The 21,968-nt window shown below is 41.3% G+C and overlaps 1 protein-coding gene across 3 annotated transcripts; it reads right to left on the bottom strand.

The window, feature by feature from the left end:
- Positions 1 to 374: 374 nt before the first annotated feature.
- Positions 375 to 21,648, bottom strand: Rtca (RNA 3'-terminal phosphate cyclase). Of its 3 annotated transcripts, XM_090334269.1 has the most exons (11): positions 21,411 to 21,648; positions 21,196 to 21,296; positions 19,714 to 19,857; positions 17,718 to 17,841; positions 16,579 to 16,637; positions 13,642 to 13,783; positions 12,898 to 13,022; positions 11,435 to 11,493; positions 6,681 to 6,775; positions 2,732 to 2,836; positions 375 to 731 (listed from the first exon to the last, which is right to left on the bottom strand). In XM_090334269.1, the coding sequence occupies exons 1-11, from the start codon at positions 21,453 to 21,455 to the stop codon at positions 630 to 632; spliced, it is 1,101 nt and encodes a 366-aa protein (XP_090190395.1). In that variant the 5' UTR covers positions 21,456 to 21,648; the 3' UTR covers positions 375 to 629. The 3 variants fall into 3 exon arrangements, with proteins under 3 accessions (XP_090190395.1, XP_090190396.1, XP_090190397.1); XM_090334270.1 differs by lacking the exon at positions 21,411 to 21,648 and having other exon boundaries at positions 19,714 to 19,872; positions 21,196 to 21,260; XM_090334271.1 differs by lacking the exons at positions 21,196 to 21,296; positions 21,411 to 21,648 and adding an exon at positions 20,379 to 20,924.
- Between the last annotated feature and the right edge of the window lie 320 nt (positions 21,649 to 21,968).

Below are 21,968 nucleotides of genomic sequence, written 5' to 3'. Positions count from 1 at the left end.
CTCTTCAGAAGAAAGAGAATGGGAAAATCATAGCGCCAGGGTAACCCGGGGAAAAAGTTAGCAAAATTCTCTATCAACAAATAAGCCAGGGACGGGAGTTTGGCCTAGGGATAGAGTACTTGCCTAGCATGCATGAAGATCCAGGTTCCTCAGTACCACATACATAGAAAAAGCTGGAAGTGGTATTGTAGCTCAACTGGTAGAGCTCTAGCTTTGAGAAAGCCCAAGACAGTGCTCAGGCCTTGAATTCAAGCACCAGGACTGGCAAAAAAAAAAAAAAAAAAGGCCAAAGTTCAAGCTTGGATCTTCATGAGGCCCAGAGTTAAAATCCCAATCATACCAAAAAACAAAACAAAAAAAACAAGTTGTTTACTTCAGGTACAAAGAAACTTTTATTTCAATACTTAAATATTGAAATCACACATATCCATCAAATCTTATGGCACCGGCCGTATCTCAGGAGAGATTCCAAGTAAGATTCTGGTAAAGCAAATCTAGAATATCATCCTTCATCCCCAAGTCCAGTCAGGCCCTTTAAGAACATGCTTTGAACTTGCTGTTTTGTAGCAGGTGTGAGAAACTTAGTGCAATGCATCACTGAGCTTTGCCATTTACACGGCAAAAATATCCTATAGATAGGGATTTGTCATCCCAATTCCTTCACACTCAATAACATAAGTGTCTTTAGAGGCATCTTCTTCATCTTCTGACTTCTTCACGGTAAATTTGGCCTAAAAGCAGAGGAGCAGTATAGTATTAGAGAGGAATGAGGAGGATGGAGAAGCACCTATCACTCCAGCTTAAGCAGGCAGGAAGCAAACAGCAAACCATGTGCAGGAATAGCCAGAGAACTCTGATAATCTAAAAGAACGCATTGCTTCTAGCCAGATGCAGTGGCTCACACCTATAATCCTAGCTACTGAGGAGGCTGAGATCTGAGGATCAAACAGTTCGAAGCCAGCACTAAAGTCGGTGGGACTCTTATCACCAACTAACCACTAGAAAATGGAAAGTGGTGCTGTGGCTCAGGGGTAGCGTGGTAGCCTTGAGCAACCAGGCCCAGAGTTCAAGCCCCATGGTGCACCAAAAAAAAAAAAAAAAGCATTGCTTCTTCAGGGGTATACATTTAGGGTTTTGTCCGAATGTAGGCCTATGCTCTGTATCCACTGAATCACAGACCCCATGAGTGCAACCAAAACAAATCACAACTCTGAAATCTCAACTGTTGGTTGAGATTAGTAAAGCATCTTTTTTCTCCCTTCTCTAAAAAGTTTTTCTAAAAATGTAGCTCTGAAACATCCATTTCTATCTGTCAAGTATGAAATCATTGAATTTCATTTTCTCTTGACACTTTAATTCTCTGGATCCACTATTCAAAAGAGGGAAGGTGGGCGAGGAGGAGGGCTGGCAGTGGTGACTAACCTCTTTCATCGTGATTGGGCTAACATTGTAGTTTTCACTTGTTAACTGAAGTTGGCCTTTCAAGTGTTTGACTTACGTCACTGTGTTCTGGAAACACGATCATTTCTAAAGCAAATGTGGTTCATCTGAACAATGCTGACTTAAAATCAAAACAACTGAGAGGCTGTCTGAGTCTGGGGTAGAAAGATGGCAGGCATGACTCAAATCTTCGGTACTTATTTAAGAGCCATCAGCGGGGCCTTGTGAATGTACTGTTTGCAGATCCTGAAGAGAGTGTGCATGGCAGCATGCTGACATGGCAGGTGTTTGCAACTACTGGGAACAAAAAAAGCGCTGAACGCTGAGCAGGGGACCCATATTTTGAGTTGGTTATGTGTATGTGCATACCTTCCAAACTGCAGACATTATGGAAATGGGAAATACATAGAACAGTGAGGAAATAGTTTTAAGTCTTCAAGCTGTTTATAAAGCCTTCAAAGAAAATCTAGCTGAAATCTCTGATTTTATAGATGAATTCTCTACATTGAAGCACAGAAAGATAAACACACCCCAAGTCAACCACTAAAAGCATGACCAAACGGAACGTGGTGGCTCATACCTGTAGTCCTAGCTACTCAGGAGGCTGAGATCTAAGGACATGGTCCAAACTTAGCCCAGGCAGGGAAGTCTGTGAGACTTTTCTCTCCCATTAACCACCAGAACAGCCAGAAGCAGAGTGGTAGAGTCTAGACTTGAACAATAAAGCTCAAGGACAACACCCAGATTCTGAGATCAAGCCCCAGGACCAGTACATAAACACTCACAAAGAATATACCAAAAGCTTGGTACAATTACTAGCTACTTTCCTAGCTACTTGGGAAGTTAGAGATAAGAGGCCAGCTTAGGCATAAAGTTCAAGAGACATCACCCTGCCCTGCCCCCTGCCCCTTGGAATATGGCATATATCTGTCATCCCAGCCTCACAGGAAGCATAAAAGAGAATTCTGGTACAGGCCAACCCAGATGTAAACATGAAACATATCTCAAAAATAGCTAAGACAAAATGATTAGGGTATTTAATAAACTGTGACCCAACTGTTCTTTTTTTTTTTTTGCCAGTCCTGGGCTTGAGCTCAGGGCCTGAGCACTGTCCTTGGACTTTCTCAAGGCTAGAGCTCTACCACTTGAACCTCAGCACCATTTCCGGCTTTTTTCTATATATGTGGTACCGAGGAATCGAACCCGGGTCCTCGTGCATGCTAGGCAAGCACTCTACCACTAGGCCAAACTCCTGGCCCCCCAAACTGTTCTTTTTTAATGGAATACTCACCTTTGCTAGTTGTTCAGCAAAATGGATAGCAGTTTGTGTGTGGAGTGTAACTGGTCCTGTTTTTATTCTGGAAATTCCATTTGCTAGTGCCATGAAAATAATTAGCTATAGAAAAAAAAAGAACACAATAATATCACAAGTTTACTAACAGTTAAGAATCAATTAATTCCACTACTGTCCACAATGGAAATCATTAGACAGCAAAAATGCAAAATAAATAAATAAATACATCTTTCTTTAGTTTCCAGAAGTCTTTGGAAGATGACATGAAATCTGGGTTACCTGAAACCTACAGTATGGGTCAGAAGTGCTTAGCAGCAATATTCAAGATGAAACTTTAAAAATTAATGCTTAAGAATAAAATATGGAGCTGGAAGTTGATGTATTAATTAGACAGGCCATCTCTGCAAGCTGGCATATATAATAGGACAAGTTCTTTTTCTTTTAAAATTACACGTCAGTAGGTGAGTGACTAGACTAATACAGAATTACTAGCAATGTTGAGCAGATTTGGGCAAAAGGCAAGGGACACAAGCAAAACCAGCCCAGGGACTCACGCCTGTAATCTTAGCTACTCAGGAGATGAGGATCTCAGTTTAAAGCTAGCCGGACAGGAAAGTTCTCTTGAGACTCTTTTCCCCAACTAACTACCAGAAAGCCAGAGATAGCACTGTGGCTCAAAGTGGTAGAGTGCCAGCCTTGAGCATCAAAGCTCAGACGCAGTGCCTGCACCCTGAATTCAAACCCTAAGATGAGGGGAAAAAGAGAAAGAGAGAGAAACTGCCCTAAGAAAATATACAAGAAATCTCAGATTTCTTCTTTCCTTTCTTCTTCCCTCCCTTTCTTTTGCTTTCTCTTTTTTCTTATGGCCTTGTTTGTCTCTCTTAAATAGAAAGGTCCAGAACTGAAAGCAATACTGCATTTTAATGAGTAGCCTCACAATCAATTCAATCATTAACTTCTTTTTTTTTTTTTTTTCCATGCCAGGGATTGAACCCAGGATCCAGGATCATAGGCAATTGAGGCAAAAAAAAAAAAAAAAAGGCTCAATCACTGAGCCACTCCCCTCCCCTCTCCATTTCTTTTCTTTTGGTGTTAGTACTAGGACTTGAATCCAGGATCTAGGTGCTGTCCCTGAGCTTTCCTGACCAAGGCTATTACTCTGTCATTTGAGCCACACCTCCATTTCTGGGTTTTGCTGGTTAATTGAAGATATGGAGTTAGGGACTTTTCTGCCCAGGCTTGCTTCAAACAATAGCCCTCAGATATCAGCCTCCAGGGTAGTTAACGTCTATTTGTAAAAGCAGACTGTTGACTTGAGAGTAAGGTGAGAAAGGAAAGGAGAAAGGAAAATATACCAGACAGCAAAGTATATGAGATAAAGATTTTGTTTGGTCAGCATAATAGCATACCGCTGTAACCCCAACACTTGGGAAGGAGGCCGAGGTAGGTTAGCCTAGGCTATGTAGCAAAACTTTGCTCAACTGGAAAAAGAGGAAGAAGAGGAGGAAAAGAAAGGGGAAAGAATGAGGAAAGGAAGAGGGGAGATGGAATCAAAGAGAGGGAGGAAAAATATGATGGAGGGAGGAAAGAGCTTATTCAGAAATACTCAACAGCACCTGTCATGCAAGGCTTAGATGTAGGAAGGGTAAGACATATATCCATACTGATGGCTGAGGGATTATAAAGAGTAAGGAATTAGGAGAGAGGTCTGGGCAGTGATTAATCCAGGCAGCACAGAGATGGTACTCAAGCCACAAGAGTGAAGAAAGTCATTGAAGGAGTGAAGTCAGATAAAGAGCTATGAGCCTGACCAGAGGCGTTCAGAAGTGAAGGGACGGGCACCGTGGCTCTCACCTGTGATTCCAACTAATCATGAGGCTGCGATTAGATGATCATGGTTTGAGGTCAGCCCAGGCAAAAAGTTAGTAAAAGTCCCCGAACCCCTATCTCTGGCAATGAAGCTGGACATGGTAGTGCATGCCTGTCACACCACTACATTTCATACTTAAACAAGAGAACCACCGTCCAGGTTTGATTCAGTTATCTTCCAGTTCAAAAGAAAACTAAAGTGAAGAGGGCATGACTCATGTAGCAGAATGCTTCCCTGACCAACGTGGGGCCCTGAGTACCCACCCTGGAAGTTAAGGAGGAAGAAATATACTTGTATTGTGAGGAGTAGATAAATGGAGAGGAAGGTGGGTAGAGGCAGTCATAATATTCAATGTACATATGTGAAAAGGGAAGCAGGTGATGTGAGGGGATGGGTGGGCTGGAAGAGATGAGGGTGAGGACGGAATGGGTGACACGGATCAAAATGCATCACACTCAGCCAGGCACTGCCAGCTGATGCATACAGTCCTCACTGCCAAAGAGGCTGAGATCTGAGGATCAGGTTCAAAGCCAGCCATGGTAGAAAAGTCCCTGACACTCTTATCTCCCAATAAATTACTCAGAAAAAGCAACAAGTGGGGACTAGGAGTTTGGCCTAGTGGTTAAAGTGCTTGCCTAGCATGCATGATGACCCAGGTTCGATTCCTCAGTACCACATACATAGAAAAAAGCCGGAAGTGGTGCTGAGGCTCAAGCGGTAGAGCTCTAGCCTTGAGAAAGTCCAAGGACAGTGCTCAGGTCCTGAGTTCAAGCCCAGGACTGGCAAAAAAAAAAAAAAAAAGCAACAAGTGGCACTGTGGCTCAAGTGGTAGAGCATTAGCCTTGAACAAAAGAAGCTTAAGGATAGTCCCAGACCCTGAGTTCAAGTCCCAATACTGGAAAAAAAGGTACATTATACTTATAAATTCATATGCTAAATTGAAACTCTTTAGTATAACTGCTTAGGAGAAACAATAGATGAGAGAGAGGACGAGAGGGAGGGAGGGAGGGAGGGAAGGAGGGAAGGAGGGAAGGAGGGAAGGAGGGAGGGAGGGAGGGAGAGAGAGAGAGAGACAGAGACAGAGACAGAGAACAAACAGGAGAAAGGGAAGAAGGGAAGGAAGAAAGAAATAAATTCGTAAAGAGTAGAGGTAAAGTACAATGGTGAAGTTCTTTCTTAGCCAAGCATTGGTGGTTTACACCTATAATCCTAGCTACTCAGGAGGCTGCAACCTGAGGATTGCAGTACAAAACCAGCCTGGGCAGGAAAGTCTTTAAGACTCTTATCTTCACTAATACAAAATGCTAGAGGTAGCTCTAAGTTCAAGCCCTAGGACCAGCACCAAAAAAAGAAAAGAAAAGAAAAGAAAAAGGGTTTTCTTGCCTAGCCTAGCATGTCTATGGCCCTGGATTCAATTTCTAGCACAGAAGAAAGAGAAAGAAAGAGAGAGAGAGAGAGAGAGAGAGAGAGAGAGAGAGAGGGGAAGGGAGGGAGGGAGGGAGGGAGGAAAGAAAATCTAACATATAATGAACTGTGAGAAAGGAAAATAAGGGTATTTCAGAAACCAAGTGAAGTACATCTTTAGCAACTGTGCCAAATGCAAAGATAAAGATAGATCAAGTAAGATAAGGGCTCAAATGTGAGGAATGCAATTCCCAGAAAATTGTAAGAAGTGACTAAAATACTGCTTGCTAGTTATTATGTGGGAGACAGTGATCAAGATGTACATTTGAAGTTCATGCCTGTAATGCTAGCAACTCAGAAGGCTGGGATCTGAGGATTCAGGGTTCAAAGCCAGCTTCAGCAAGAAAGTTCCCATAAGACTCTTATCTCCAATTAACCATTCAAAAACTGGAAGTGTTATGTTGCTGGACAGCAGCATATATAGTTTCAAAAAAAAAAAACCAAAACTGGAAGTGGAACTATGGCTCAAAGTGGTAGAGTATAAGCCTTGAGCAAAAAGCTTAGGGACAGTACCTAGGCCCTGAATTCAAGCCCCATGACTAATCACCACCCCTACTCCCCCCCAAAAAAAGATGCACAAGGATGTAATTACAGAGTGGTCACTGTCATTACCTGATCTTGAAGGTATTCATCCACAGTCCCACCATGTCTAAGATTTGCCAAGAGCACCTCAGCAGCTTCAATTCCAACCTTGTCAGCATTCACACCTAACACAGGAACAATGTAAGAAACCAAAATTACCAAAAGGCTAAAAGTTTGATATACCCCAGGTGGCAATGATATACAATGATATAACATGTCAGACTTCTGACTTCATCCAACACAACAGTTACAATAAGACCTTGAGATGGGGCTTGAACTCAGGGCCTCAAGCTCTCATTGAGCTTTCTGTTCAATTTTCTTGGTCGTAGTTGCCACTCTACCACTTGAACTACAAATCCAGCTCTGCTTTTTGCTATTTAAGACAATGTCTCGGGGCTGGGAGTTTGGCCTAGTGGTAGAATGCTTGCCTAGCATGCATGAAGACCCGGGTTCGATTCCTCGGTACCACATACCTAGCAAAAAGCTGGAAGTGGTGCTGAGGCTCAAGTGGTAGAGCTCTAGCCTTGAGAAAGTCCAAGGACAGTGCTCAAACTCTGAGCCCAAGCCCAGGACTGCCCCCCCCCCCAAAAAAAAAACAGTGTCTCAAGGACTTTTCTATCCAAAGTGGTTTCAAACCTCAAATCTTCAGATATCTGCTTCCTGAGTACCTATAGGATAAGAAGTGTAAGCTACCAGAGCCCAGCATTATATTTTATTACATTACATTTTCAAATAGACTAGTGTGGGAAACTTAATTTTGTGTCTGTTTACAAGTTACTAATTATAATGTCAATTTGTAAGTTATGACCCTAATGCTATATACTTCAACTTCTAATTCTAAAACTTGTAACTTATATAAGTTACAATTAGTCTCTAGGCAATTAATTAGAATAAAAGGACTTTAAGTTAGGATACTAAGTATTAGTTAAGAAAGAACAGATAATAGACTATTTTAAAGTTTAACTCCCTTTAAAGATTTGAAAAGTAGTTGGACATGATGTTACATGCTTGTAATTGCAGCTTTAAATATCATCAGAGGAAGAGCAAAAGACTGAGACTAGCCTGGGATATCAAGTAAGTCAGGGTCACAAAATATAATCCAAACAGAACAAACAGAAAGACTTCTAGCTGAAAAGATTTAAACAGGCATTAGCTTATTTTGAATATGTCAGAATATTTATCTCTTGCTCTATCTACTTCCTACTTTTCTACACAAATCTTTAGTGTAATAATGAATACAAAATAAGTTCATCCGAAGTAATAATACCCAACTTTTTAAAAAAAATGCTAAATGGACTTGAACTCAGGGCCAGAATGCTTTTGTGATCAAGGCTAGAACTCTACCACTTGAGCTACAGCTCCACTTCCAGCCTTTCTGGTGATTTATTGGAGATAAGTCTCACTGACTTTCTTGCCAAGGCAGCTATAAACGGTGATCCTCTGATCTCAGCCTCTTGAGTAGCAATAATTACAGGCATGAGTCACTGGTGCCCAGCTTCCAACTACCTTTTTAAGGTTATATACTTTCAAAAAAATTCTTAGCCTCAAAAAAAAATGTCTTAAATACTTAGAATGTGGCTAATTCGAAGGGGCAGGGACAACGCTCAGGCCCAGAGTTCAAGCCCCACAGCTGGGAAAAAAAAAAAAAAAAGCTGGGTGTGGTGGCTCATGCCTGTAATCCTAGTTACTCAGGAGGCTGAGATCTGAGGGCAGAGGTTCAAAACCAGCCTGGGCACAAAAGGACCTGAGACTCTTTATTAACCTCTAGAAACAGGAAGTGGGGCTTGGCTCAAGGGTAGGGTGGTAGCCTTGAGCTGAAGAGCTCAGGGACAGCACCCAGGCCCCAGTTCAAGCCCCATGACCCCCCCACACACAAAAAAATAAATAAATAAAACAAAAAGAATGTCGCTAATTTTGTTTCTGCTTTAAATTCTTATAAATTTCCTTGAATATATAGATTTATACACATATACATGTTTTTATACACAGATGTATGCAATTCTATCTACCATCTCTCTATATACATACATTAAAATTTTTTCCAGAAAACTAAAATTTTCAGAATTTTAACTCTTCTTTTACAGCAGTTATTATTGGAATATGAACTTTCTACTTTTATATCATTAGCTTGTCAATACATGACTGAATGGAATAATTCAGGATGTGTTATGGAACTTGACCTTTATTTTTTTTGTTCTAGGGACTAACTTCAAAGTCTTGTGTATGCTACATTCTCTGCCCCACCCTCACACTTGAGTGAGCTACCTAGTATCTTGCAGTCCCACTTTCAGCTAGAAAAGAAAATGACAAAGGCTAAAAAGTTATTACAGAAATAAGATTTATAAAGCACCCATTGTAAGATCACCCATAAGAGGCTATTAATAATTTTGCTGTTGAATACTCAATATTGCTGGCTCTTTTGCTGATAAAACATAAATAGTCACATACTAAAAAATAGATAAAATTCTTTTCTTTTCAGGACTGAGATTACGACTCAACCTCAGTACCTGATATTTTTGCTCACTGGCTAGTGCTCTACCAACAGAGTAACATCTCCAACTCCTTGAAAACAGTTAAGGTTCTATAACCATCCTCTAGTGATGAGAGCATAGACAAGTGCTAACATAGTATAATATAAAGGGCAAATCCAACAGGGGCTCACAGAAGAAAAAGATTATAGGTTCTAGAATAATTATTCTTCTTCTTCTTCTTCTTCTTCTTCTTCTTTTTTGCCAGTCCTGGGCCTTGAGCTCATGGCCTGAGCACTATCCTTGGACTTTCTCAAGGCTAGGGCTCTACTGAGCCTCAGCACCAGTTCCAGCTTTTTTCTATGTATGTGGTATCGAGAAATCGAACCCAGGTCTTTGTGCATGCTAGGCAAGCACTCTACCACTAGGCCAAACTCCCGGCCCAGGTTCTAGAATTATTTGAAAAGTTAAAAACTCCATACCATGAAGCTGTTTTCTGCACAAAATTATCTAAAATGCTGTAAAATTGTATCATTAACAGCTTTACGCTTATCTTTCTGTAACCCCCAATCTGACTCTAGAACAGATTTTCTTTTCCTGAAAATATTCAGTGATTTAATCGTAGCACTTGGAAGGCTGAGGCAGAAAGGCAACAAGCTCGAAGCCAGCCTGACTACACAGTAAGATACAGTAAGTCTCAAAAATAAAAAAATCCAAAGAAACAAAATCAACATTTTCCAACTAGCACCACAAAAACTAGTGTAAGGAAGAATCATCAACGCATGTAAATTGTGTGAGAACAGATCTCAAGGGATTGTCTCAGAATACCTGTCAATCATAAAGTGAAAAGGAACACGTATAGTAAACAGTGGTGGAGGAAATCTCCTTAACCACAGGTACACTCGGCCTTCCCTAGAAGGCACACACTGATTTCACCCACCTACCTTGATGCTATGCACTAGAACATATGAAATAACCTATGCAATATTTAAAATGTTTCCTCTCAAGAATAATCAGACAAATGTAAATCATGAAACATTCCATGAAGAAAAGGCCTGGACTTTTCTGAACTTTTCCAAATGTCCAGGGAAGAGATGGAAAAACAAACAAACCAAAAAAGCTGGGGCGGGGGTGGGGGGAGAAGGAGAGTATTCTGTATGAAAAGATGAAAGAGTCATGACAGATAAATGCTATGTGTGCTTTAAAAAAAAAAAAAAGCGAGGTGCGGTGGCTCATACCTGTAATCCTAGCTACTCGGAAGTCTGAGATCTGAGGATCACAGTTCAAAGCCAGCCTGGGCACTAAAGTCTTTGAGACTCTTATCTCCACTTAACCACCAGGAAACTGGAAGTGGCACTGTGGTTCCAGGGGTAGGGCAGTAGCCTTGAGCTGAAGAGCTCAGAAACAGCACCCAGGCCCAGAGTTCAAATCCCACAATTGACAAAAAAAATACACAATGACCTAAAACATGTATGTGTTAGTCTTAACAAGGATAGGCTTATTAGGTCTAAGTGTGTCTGGCTCTCCAACAGACAAATTCTTCTGGTGTAAAAATGTTACAGTCAGCCAAGCGCGGTGGCTCTCGCCTACAATCCTAGCTACTCAAGAGGCTGGATCTAAGGATCAAGATTCAAAGCCAGCCCGAGCACAAAAGGAACTGAGACTCTTATCTCCAATTAATCGGTAGAAAATAGGAAGTGAGGCTACTGCCCTACCCTTGAGCTGAAGAGCTCAGGGACAGCACCCAGGCCAAGTTCAAGGCCCATGACCCACAAAAAAAAAAAAAAAGTCCCGGTCACTATGTTGTTTGGACAGGCATGCTACAGTGCTCAAAAGTGACACATGATGTTTGTAACCTAACACTGAACTGGCTCAGGAAACACAGGACATGCAGCCACTGTACCTGGGGACAGGAATATGCGAATATGACTAGGTGAATGAGTCATGTGCTTTTTCCATATGTTTGAAAACTTTAAAAGTAGGAAACTGGGAAAAAGATGTCAAGTTTAATGCACAATTAGAGAGCTGAAAATGTGGCTTAGTGGTAGACTGCATGCAGTACCACATACTCTCTATAAAACAGAAAAAGCCAGACGTGGCATCCTGGCTCAAGTGGTAGAGTGCTAGCTTAAAGAAGTTCAGGGACAGTGCCCAGGCCCTGAGTTCAAGCCCCAGGATTGGCAAAAACAAAAAAACACAATTAGTTAATTTCATCCTTCTAAATATATCCTCTATCATTCTGTATAATATTCCATTCCCACTGCTAATGTTTCTGCAGTAATACTGGGACCTATTATAGATTCCCTTTATCCATACCTCGCTTGCCAAGTGCTGAGCCAGCAAACAAACAGCCAGTGGATGTTTCAGCAACAATGCTATATAGAGAAAGGAAGTATTACTAATGTTATAAATCCCTTACACAAACTATGTGTACCATCTCTTACACTTTAAATCACCTATAGATTACTTACACCTAATACAATGTACATACTAAACAGTATATTACCCAAAAAATGATAAGTTCATTTGTGGTTGGTATAGCTCCAGTGTTTTCTTCAAATATTTTTGATCAATAATTGTTTGAATCCATGGATACAGAACCCAATAGCTATTAAAAACAATGAGGATGTAGCCTGGCATGGAGGCTCATGCCTGTAATCCTGGGTCCTCTCATCTCCAATTAACTACCAAAAAAGCCAAAAGTGGAGCTGTAGCTCAAGTTAGTGTTAGCCTTGAGCAAAAAAAGAGCTCAGGGACTATGCTAGGCAACAGTGGCTCATGCTTGTAATCTTAGCTACTCAGGAGACTGGGATATGCGGGTCATGATTCAAAGCCCAAGCAGAAAAGTCCTGTAAGATTCCTCATCTCCAACTAACTACTCAAAAACTGAAATTGGGGCCGGGAGTTTGGCCTTGTGGTTAAAGAGCTTGCCTAGCATGCACAAAGACCCGGGTTTGATTCCTTGGTACCACATACATACAAAAAAGCCGGAAATGGTGCTGAGGCTCAAGTGGTAGAGCTCTAGCCTTGAGAAAGTCCAAGGACAGCGCTCAGGCCCTGAGCTCAAGCCCAGGACTGGCAAAAAAAAAAAAAAAAAAACAAAAAAAACTGAAATTGGAGCTGTGGCTCAAAGTAGTAGAGTGCCCCTTCAAGATCTCAGGACAACGCACAGGCCCCGAGTTCAAGTCCAGGACTGACAAAAATAAATAAATAAATAATCAATCTCAGAGAGTGCACCTAGTCCTTTAGTTCAAGCCCCAGGCCTGGCATGCACACATGCATGCATTCACACACAAAATCAGGATATAACAAAGTAGTAGAAGGCAAACCATCTTAAAAAAAAAAGAATCCAGAAGCCGGGAGTTTGGCCTAGTGGTAGAGTGCTTGCCTACCATGCAAAAAGGCCTGGGTTTGAATCTTGGGTACCACATACATTGAAAAAGCCAGAAGTGGTGCTGTGGCTCAAGTGGTAGAGCACTGGACTTGAGGAAAGCCCAAGGACAGTGCTCAGGCCCTGAGTTCATGCCCCAGGACTGGCAAAAAAAAAAAAAAAAATCCTATGTAGTACAGGTTGGCCTCAAACTCACAACCCTCCTGCCTTAGCCTCCCCAGTTGGAATTACTAGTAGGCAGGCCCAGCCAGAATAATCATCTTAATTAACAATATTTCAGGTTAGTAAAAATACACCTTCTTCAAATCCTAAATTGATCAACAACACCTTAAATCTTTAAACAAGAAAGTTCAGGTCTAACTATGCCTAAGAAAAGTCTGTTTCTCACATTATTCCACTGCCATTGCCAAATGCTTGGTCCCTGGGTTCCTGAACAGGCTGGATGTTAACATACAGATCTCTGATCTCCTTTCTGATGCATCTTACAGCCGCTGCTGCCATATCTTTTGCTACCTATTTTGGCAAGTGAAAAAAAAAAAAAAAAGAAAAGAAAGAAATATTTGGATATGTTTTCAAGCCTTCAAAGTCACATAAAATAGTTACCTTTTATATGCATTATTCAATTATTTAATTTTCAAGACTAGAGATAGGACTAAATTTTAGGAAATTTTTGATGAAAAGGTATATATATATATATATATATATATATATATATATGTATATGTATAAATGTTTTCTCTAGCATTTGCCTGTAAGTACCAAGGTCCTGAGTTCAAGCCCCAATACTATAAAAAACAAACAAAAAATCTCTCAACAAGCCAGGCGCATTGGCTCATACCTGTAACCCTAGCTACACAGGAGGCTGAGATCTGAGGGTCAAGGTTCAAAGCCAGCCCAGGTACAAAAGGACCTCAGAATCTTACCTCCAATTAGCCCCTAGAAAACAGGAAGTGAGGCTTGGCTCAAGGGTAGGGCGGTAGCCTTGAGCTGAAGAGCTCAGGGACAGCACCCAGGCTGAGCTCAAGCCCCCTGACCCACAGTAAAAAAAAAAAAACTCAACAGTTTTGAAACTTAGATGACATAATACTTAACCAGGTATACAAACATATCTAAGAACATTCAGACAACTTACTTTAAATGGCAGAACACCAGCGACAAACGCTCTCCCATAGATCTTTGTCACAGAGCCACGATCAGTCAAATTTATTGGGTTTAACTGTTTAACTGGAGACAGCTGCAGGAGCACTTCACCACCACCTTTTGGGTAATAGCCCCTGTGGAGAGCGTAACCCTCGCATAAACAACTGCAAAATCAAACTGAACCCCAATATGGCATAAAAATAATGTGACTGATACCCTAGAGAGAATTCAAGGACAGTCCTAAATAGTATTTTAGGTCTTCACCATCCTGTATGATGGTCCAAGTTACAAATGACTATTAAAAGTCATACGTAAAATATCTGGCTGGGATGTAGCTCACTGGAAGTGTAGCTCCCTGCAAGAGTGTATACTTAGCATGTGTGAGGCCCTGCGCTCAATCCCCAACAACAAAAAATAGATTTTAAGATAAAGGAAACTAAGTAAGAATTAAAGAAAAACAATGAATCCACTTCTCAAATACAAAAACTTATTTTAAGTGCTCAAGACATGCATTTGGGCTAGGGGCTAATGGCTCACATCTGTAATCCTAACTACTCAGGAAGGTAAGATCTATAGGATCTCAGTTTAAAGTCACCCCATGTAGATTCTATCTCCAAAATAACCCAAAAAAAGCCAGACTAGAAGGATGGCTCAAGTGGTAAAGCACCCGCTGAACAATCAAGATTAAGTATGAGGCCCTGACTTCAAACACAGTAGTACCAAAAAAGGAAAAGAGAAAAAAAGTTATATTTGGCTAGTGACTATCCAACTAGACACCATAAAAAGAAAACATACACCTCAGTGTGAAAAGTTCTATTGACAGTGTTATTTTACAAGAGAAGTTCTTTGACAGCTAGATCTGTTTTGTTTCTATTTTCCAGGGCCTGAGACAATGACTGGTACTCAAATAATTATCTGATGAACACTAAGTAGCTGAACACCAATCAAATTATTTAGTGTCATTAATTCTATCACAGATGCTAAGAACTGAAGTGCTTATCCTTAAGGAAGGAATTCTCCATATGGTAGAAAGATGGCTCCAAACACCATCTGCTAGAAGACAAGGAAGGCTGTAAGGAAGTCTTGCAATAGCAGATCAGATGTGGATTTCAATTGAGGCACACTCTTGAACAGTCCATACAAGAAATTATTATTTTCATTTTTAAAATACACAGGATTGGGGTGGGGAGCGTGGCCTAGGGGTAGAGTGTTCACCTAACATGCACAAAGCTGTGGGCTCAATTCCTCAGTACCACATACAGAGCAGTAGCATTTAGCAAAAAGTGTCCAAGGACAGTGCCCAGGCCCTGAGTTCAAGCCCCAGGAATGACAAAAAATACACACACACACACACACACACACACACACACACACACACACACACACATACATTTAATGTTTAAGAGAGCAGGGGAAGGGCTGCGAGCATGATAGAGTGCTTGCCTAGCTGGGTTCGGTTCCTTGGTACCACATACACAGAAAAAGCCATAAGTAGTGCCATGGCTCAAGAGGTAGAGTGCTAGCCTTGAGAAAGTCCAAGGACAGTGCCCAGGCCCTGAGTTCAAGCCCCAGGGCTGAGGGAAAAACAAAAAAGAGACAGTAAACAGGGGAGAATAACATGAATAAAGGAAATTCAAAGCATAGGAGAAATGGGCATAGCGGGAAATGGGGACAGAAATATGAAGGGTATCAATGTGCAAGAAGTAATGTACCCACTACCTGATGAATGTAACTGTAACCCTTCTATACATTACCTGGACAACAAAAATAATTTTTTTAATGAAGATGTGGTAATATTGACACAATGGAATTCTATGCTGCCATCAGAAAGAATGGCACTGACCCATTTGTAAGGAAATGGAAAGACTTGGAAAAAATCATATATAGTAATCAAGACCCAAAGAAACAGAGGCCTGCTATGGTTTCCCTCATCTGTAACAATTAGTATACACTAAGAATTCTCCTAACAGAGGATCATAATAGCTCAAAAGCTATGTACCTATGTCCATAGAGGATGAGGCTAAGTGAAATGATATGGATATGGATATGGATATGATAAGGATATGGAGAGGAGGTTTATCTTTGTGATTGTTGCTCTTAATGTACTACATAAAGCCATTTCTTTTCTTTTCTCCTTAAGGTTTATCTTATGTTGTTACTGTATATAACTCTGGTACCTGGTATATTGTATATATGTTTATTTATTTGAAAAAGGGAAGGTAAAGGAAAAACAGATGAGTGGGTAGGGGTGGAGAGAGGAAAAGTGGGAGAAAAACATGGGAAGGGGTAACAATGTTCAAGAAGTAATGTACCCACTACGTGATGAATGTAACTGTAACCCATCTGAACATCACCCCAACAAGAAAAAAAAAATCCAAAGCATTTAAGGATCAGTGAAAATCATCAGCTAAAAAAGAAAACAGGAAAGATGATGCCCTAAAGGTAATTGGAGCAAAGGGAAGAGCACATCCTGACCCAAGGAATTTAAGGATGTTACTGTGTAACAGAAGGGAAGCCTCAAAGAAAAAAAACCTGGAAGCTTGATATGTGTCTGAGGAAAATTAACTGACTATATTGTTGAAGAAAATCTCTTTCAAGTCCTCCATAGTGCTAAGCCTAGCTCTGTGCATAGCCTTATCATTTATTCTGTGTAAGAGCGTGGATAATAATAGATGTGAAATTGACCTATGTAGAAATTCTTTCACAATATTTTACTCAGGAAACAAATGAACATCACTTGTGGCTACTTTAACTTCCCATTCCCCTGTAGCTTATTGTTTTAAGGACCGAAGTATCATTGTCTCCAATAAGAAAGTGACTGTATCAAGTATAATGTAGGTATATTAGAGTGAGAGTCCTCTAAGATCTAACTTTTCCATTGTTTCATTCCATGTAATAAATCAGAAAGGCTAGGAAATGAGTAGCTTACCTCATTTTAATGTCACAATTAAATTTAAAACCAAATTTTTCAACGATTGGCTTGAAAACCTAAAAAAAGAATAAGATGTTACTGTAGCCACTACTATTCACTGAATCAACAAGAGTAACCATTAAATCAAAAGTGCTCTGCACTGAGCTAGTGATTAGCTACTACAGGTAAACAGTGACCGCAAAATATTTATGCTAGTTTCTTTTCTAAAGCAAAGCAAAAAAGAAAAACCAAGAAAACCTTGTATGTCACCAAAGGTAAAGTTTAGTATTTATCAGAACTAATAAAGAAAAATATCCCAACCTAACATACCTGACCCTATTTGTTACTCTTTTCCATACGTCAATATTCACTAACTCTTCTCAATATGAAGTATATTTGGAAGTGCATGTACAGTATAATAAGATAGGGTAGTTTTCCTGAAGTGAAATTACTAAGTAATTCCAGTAGCTCAAGACCTATAATCCTTACTACTCAGGAGACTAAGATCTGGAGGACATTAGTTCAAAACCAGCCTTCATTTCCAAAAAAAGCTAGGCTAGAGGCATAACTCAAGTAGTAGAACCCTATTCATGAATAAGCAAGTCAATCAAGTATTAACTCCAGGCACTTAGTACACACATAGAAGAAGTTTCAGATATTAAATCATTTTGAATTTCAGATTTTTCAGAGCAAGAAAAATATATAGCCAGGCATTGGTAGCTCATGCCCATTATCCTAAATTTCTCAGGAGGCAGAGATCTGAGGATCATGGTTCAAAGCCAGTCCAGGCAAGAAGGTCTGTGAGACTCTTACTCTGAAAAAGCCAAAAGTGGTGCAACGGCTCAAGTGATAGAGTATTAGCCTTGAGCACAGAGAGGCTCAGGGACATAGTCTGAGTTCAAGACTCAGGCAGGATTAGCAAAAAATAAAATAACTTCTCCAGGCCCAGAGTTCAAGCCTCATGACCCACAAAAAGGAAAAAAAAACTGATTTAATTTGTATCATTGTATTTAAAAATTCACCATGTACACTAGTTTAATATATAACACAAAAATTAAATATAATTCCCTATCCTTTTAGGTAACATGAGTCAATACCAGAATATACACAGAATATGTAAAACATGCTCGCACAGAGACTGGAGATTCAGCTCTCACCATCATAGTGTAATCGATCTGAGGGGCCATTTCAGCATTAGTTCCACCTTTCAAACGAAGTTCTGATGGAGAAGCAGCGAACAGAACACAGGGCATTGAAACCTGCATCAAGAGGCACACACTCCTGAGGAGAAGGCACAACAGGCTTAGCTGAACTGTCTTGTCAAAGTCTCAAAAAGTTCTAGTATTTATTACATATCACTTGAAGCATAAAAAAATGGAGAAGTTAAAACAAAGCACTTCAGTGTCTAATGGGCAAAATTCAGAATCTGAAAAGTATTTCATTATAAGAAGAAATGGCAATAAGCGGTCCACAAACCTGGCTAGGAGAACAGCTGGGTGACAGTGCCTGCAAAGAAGCATGGAGGACCTGACCAGTGCCCAGCACAGGAGAAAAAAAAAAAAAAGCAATCCTAGCATCAGGTTTATAGCACCATTTTTTGTATTTTGCCACATTTCCTAGTATATAGATAGGATTTGGGTAAAAGCAACAGAATCAATCAGCCAACTAGCTCAGAAAAAGCAACTCTAACTTAATTCCTCTCTCCATTTTGTCAGTGGAAACAGGTATCACTAGAAAAGGACAAAAAATGCCAGGCACTCAGGAGGGTAAGATCTTTGAGCATAGTTGTCCTGGGCAGGAAAGCCTGTGAAACTCATATCTCCAATTACCAAAAAGCTGGAAAGTGCAAAAACGCTGGTGCAAGTGGTAGAGCAGTAACCTTGAAGACAAACAGCTCAGGGAACAGATGACACCTAGGCCTTCAGTACAATCCCTAGGATTGACAACCAAAAGAAAAAACAACACAACAACAACGACAAAAACCAGGACTCAATCGTTAAACACCATAAGCAGGTGCTTTACCAATGAGCACCCCAGACATATTTTCCAACGAGAAATTTTTTTTCTTAAATCAAGATTATAATTCAAACATTTATAAACAGGACTGCACAAGTATCTATTAAAAGGAAATAAAGGCTGGAGTGGGATGAAGGAGACCTCACTGGAAGAATACCTGACTTGATCCTCAGCTCCACTAAAACAATAAAAATAAAAGACATTAAAAATACTTCGATTAAAAGAAGTATATTATGATTCATAGTCACTTGTATGTCACAATACAATGACTAAGGAACATACAAACTCAAGCGAATTTTAGGTATTCAATTTTTAAATAATAAAAAATAAATAGGGCCAGGAACTTGGCCTAGTGGTAGAGTGTTTGCCTGGCATGCACAAAGACCTGGGTTCAATTCCTCGGTACCACATACATAGAAAAAGCTAGAAATAGTGTTGTAGCTCGAGTGGTAGAGTGCTAGCCTTGAGGAAAGCCCAAGAACAGTGTTCAGGCCCTAAGTTCTAGCCCCAGGCAAAAAAATAAATAAAAATAAAGAAATAATGCTACTTCAGGGCTGAGAGCGTAGCCTAGTGGTAGAGTGCTCGCATAGCATACACAAAGCCCTGGGTTCAATTCCTTAGTACCATAGACACAGAAAAAAAAAGCCAGAAGTGGTACTGTGGCTCAAGTAACAAAGAGCTAGCATTAAGCAAAAGGTGTCCAAGGACAGTGCCCAGGCCCTGAGTTCAAGCCCCAGAACTGGTAAAAAAAAAAAAAAAAAGAGAAAGAATGCCACTTCATACTATACACAAAATAACATTCTAGATATATCAAAATATGATGGCACATGTTTGTAATCCCAACACTCAGGGAACTAAAGAAGAAAGGTCTCAAGTTGGAGGCCAGGGTAGGCTAAATAGAAAATCATGTTTCAACAAAACAACATTCCAGAGATAGTAATAGCTATAAGTGAGTAATTAGGCGCCTAACATTTTTGTATCTATTGTCTTTAACTCTAAAAGATGCTTTAGTTAAATCATAAAATTAAGTAAAGTGAAGCCCGGAGAGGTTCAGTAACATACCTAATACGTGACAGAATCTAGCTTTGAAATCTGAGTCTGAAGTCTATACTTACATTCTACATAAGTGGTACATACCCGGCTGTCTTGGTGTCTGCTATGTGTATTCCACCTTTGATTTTCTCTGGTGTGAAGGCTATTTCTGTTGAGCCGATTTCTGCTCCCTCCAGTTGTCCATCACACAAATCTCGAACCATTTCCAGTCCAGATAAATGTTGAGGCCTTCAGGTCATAATACTGCATCAAAACGTGTGCATTCAGACTGCCTATCTCCCCACATTTTATGACACATTTATAAAACTGTGATGGCGAGAAAACAGCAAGGCCTAAATACACACATATGACACATCTTCAATGTTCAAGCTTCATGTGGGTTTTTATGTACCTAAACCACTAGTAGTAGCATCTTTTAAACGTTTCTTTCAGACCAGTTACTTCTGTTATAAACACACACACATACTGATGAACTGCAGAAAATTGTAAGGGTTCAAAGGAGAAAACACTAATAAAACTACCAGTCTTGCTCTCATTCAACGAACTCTCTATGACTCTCAATGTGGCCTAAATTGTGTTCCTTCGACACTGTGTGCTGAACTCCCAAAACACAGTGTATCAGAATGGTATTGCTAGAAATAGGACTTAATTTTAAAGAAGGATGGATGAGACCTAATATAAATTAACTGATGTCCTTACGAAAAGAGACTAAGTTCTACAGAGAAACATGATCAACAAGGTCCACAAACCATTCTGTAACTCAGGAGGCTGAGATCTGAGGATCACCATTCAAAGCCAACCTGGGCAGGAAAGTCTGTCCATGAGACTCTTATCTCCAATTAATAATCCAGAAGTGGAGCTGTGGCTCAACTGGCCGAGTTCCAACCTTTACTGAAAATGCTAAGAGACAGTGCTTAGGCCAAGTTCAAGACCCAGTCCTGGCACACAGAAAAATAAACAACACTAAGAGAACCAGTAAGATGTAATGGAATATGTGAAGACAAATGGATCTGTTGGGCCCTCTTCTAACAGGTGCATATACCTGAAAATGTTGCCAGTGGCAAGGCCTGTTAGGTATCAATGTACTCCCCTCCCCACTTCTGATAATCCTGGTCTGGTCGTGCTCACATCTTCCTAGAGGTGTGAATGGGAAAGCCTGAAGAATACTTCCTGGGATTCTTCCCTAGGATCCTTCCCTGTTCTGGGATTCCAAAATGTGCAGAAGCACAGAAAGAAGCAGTTTCAAAATAGAGTTTCCTCCAACCTTAAAGGCAAGTTCCTCCCTGATCTAGCTTACCTTCGAACACGTGGAAAGCCCGGTGAGGCGGGGGAAGCATTCTAAAAGACGGATTCTTAGGAAAACAACACAATCGCCACCTGCGAGAAGCTGTTTCTGTATCTACTCCTTGAAGGCTTCCAAGGACGCACAACCAGACCACTGGCCAGGAAAGGGAACCCAAGGCCCACCACTCCCCTGAGCGGGGCCCTGCAAGGCTCCCAGTCCTGATCGCGGGGTGCGGTCGGGCCTCGTCACCCCCAGGCCCCGGAGCAGCGCGCCTTACCTACCTTAGGCCCGGCGTGCTGCGGCCCGCGCGGATCTTCTGCACTCGCAAAGGGAGGCCCAGCAGACAGCTCAGGGCTGTGGAGACCCTGAGGATCTGGCCGCCCTGCCAGGGACGGAAGAGAAGGGGCGTGAGACACACACACACACACACACACGCAGGAGAGACCCCCACCCGCACCCCAGCCCCGCGGAGCGCGGCCTCCAGCCCCTCACTCACCCCTTCCATGATCCCACCGTCCACCTCCACACGCTGCCCCGCCATGGGGGACACCCCGGGACCCGGCCCGCAGCGACCGCGCCTCCGCCACAGCCCGAGAAGGAGCAGCTGCCTGCTGAGCTTCCACAGCTCCGGAACCTCGGTCAGCGACCCAGGGATGCGGAGTCGGGCCGGAAGACGTAAGGAAGGGTGTCACAGGAAATAGATTCCGCGGAAACGATTCCCCACCCGGGACTGAAGGGCCGGCGGCCGGTACGCATGCGCACTGCCAGCGCGGGCGAAGGGCGGGGTCCATGACGTTCTGTGCTCTGGGCTCCACACGCTGCCTGAGTTTGGAGTACATCCTGGAAACGAATTGAAATTCGTTTTCTTTTTCTTTTTTTTTTTTGCCAGTCCTGGGCTTGAGCTCAGGGCCAGAGCACTGTCCTTGAACTTTCTCAAGGCTAGAGCTCTACCACTTGAGCCTCAGCACCACTTCTGGCTTTTTTCTATGTATGTGTTACCGAGGAATCGAACCCGGGTCTTTGTGCATGCTAGGCAAGCACTTTAACCACTAGG

This window comes from Megascapheus bottae, chromosome 6 (genome assembly GCF_031878675.1).
Source record: "Megascapheus bottae isolate mThoBot1 chromosome 6, mThoBot2.hap1, whole genome shotgun sequence".
NCBI lineage: Eukaryota > Metazoa > Chordata > Mammalia > Rodentia > Geomyidae > Megascapheus > Megascapheus bottae.
Note: the sequence above shows the minus strand (reverse complement) of the source record. Positions and strands in the feature narration are given on the sequence as shown.

Bases quoted from the DNA above. Each gene is read 5' to 3' on its own strand.
- Rtca (XM_090334269.1), bottom strand. From the start codon at position 21,455: ATGGCGGGGCAGCGTGTGGAGGTGGACGGTGGGATCATGGAAGGG. The intron at 11,494-12,897 runs GTGAGAAACAGA...TTCTCTATATAG, and splicing joins GGCAATGGCAGTGGAATAAT to CATTGTTGCTGAAACATCCA. The intron at 732-2,731 runs GTGAGTATTCCA...CTCTGCTTTTAG, and splicing joins TTGCTGAACAACTAGCAAAG to GCCAAATTTACCGTGAAGAA.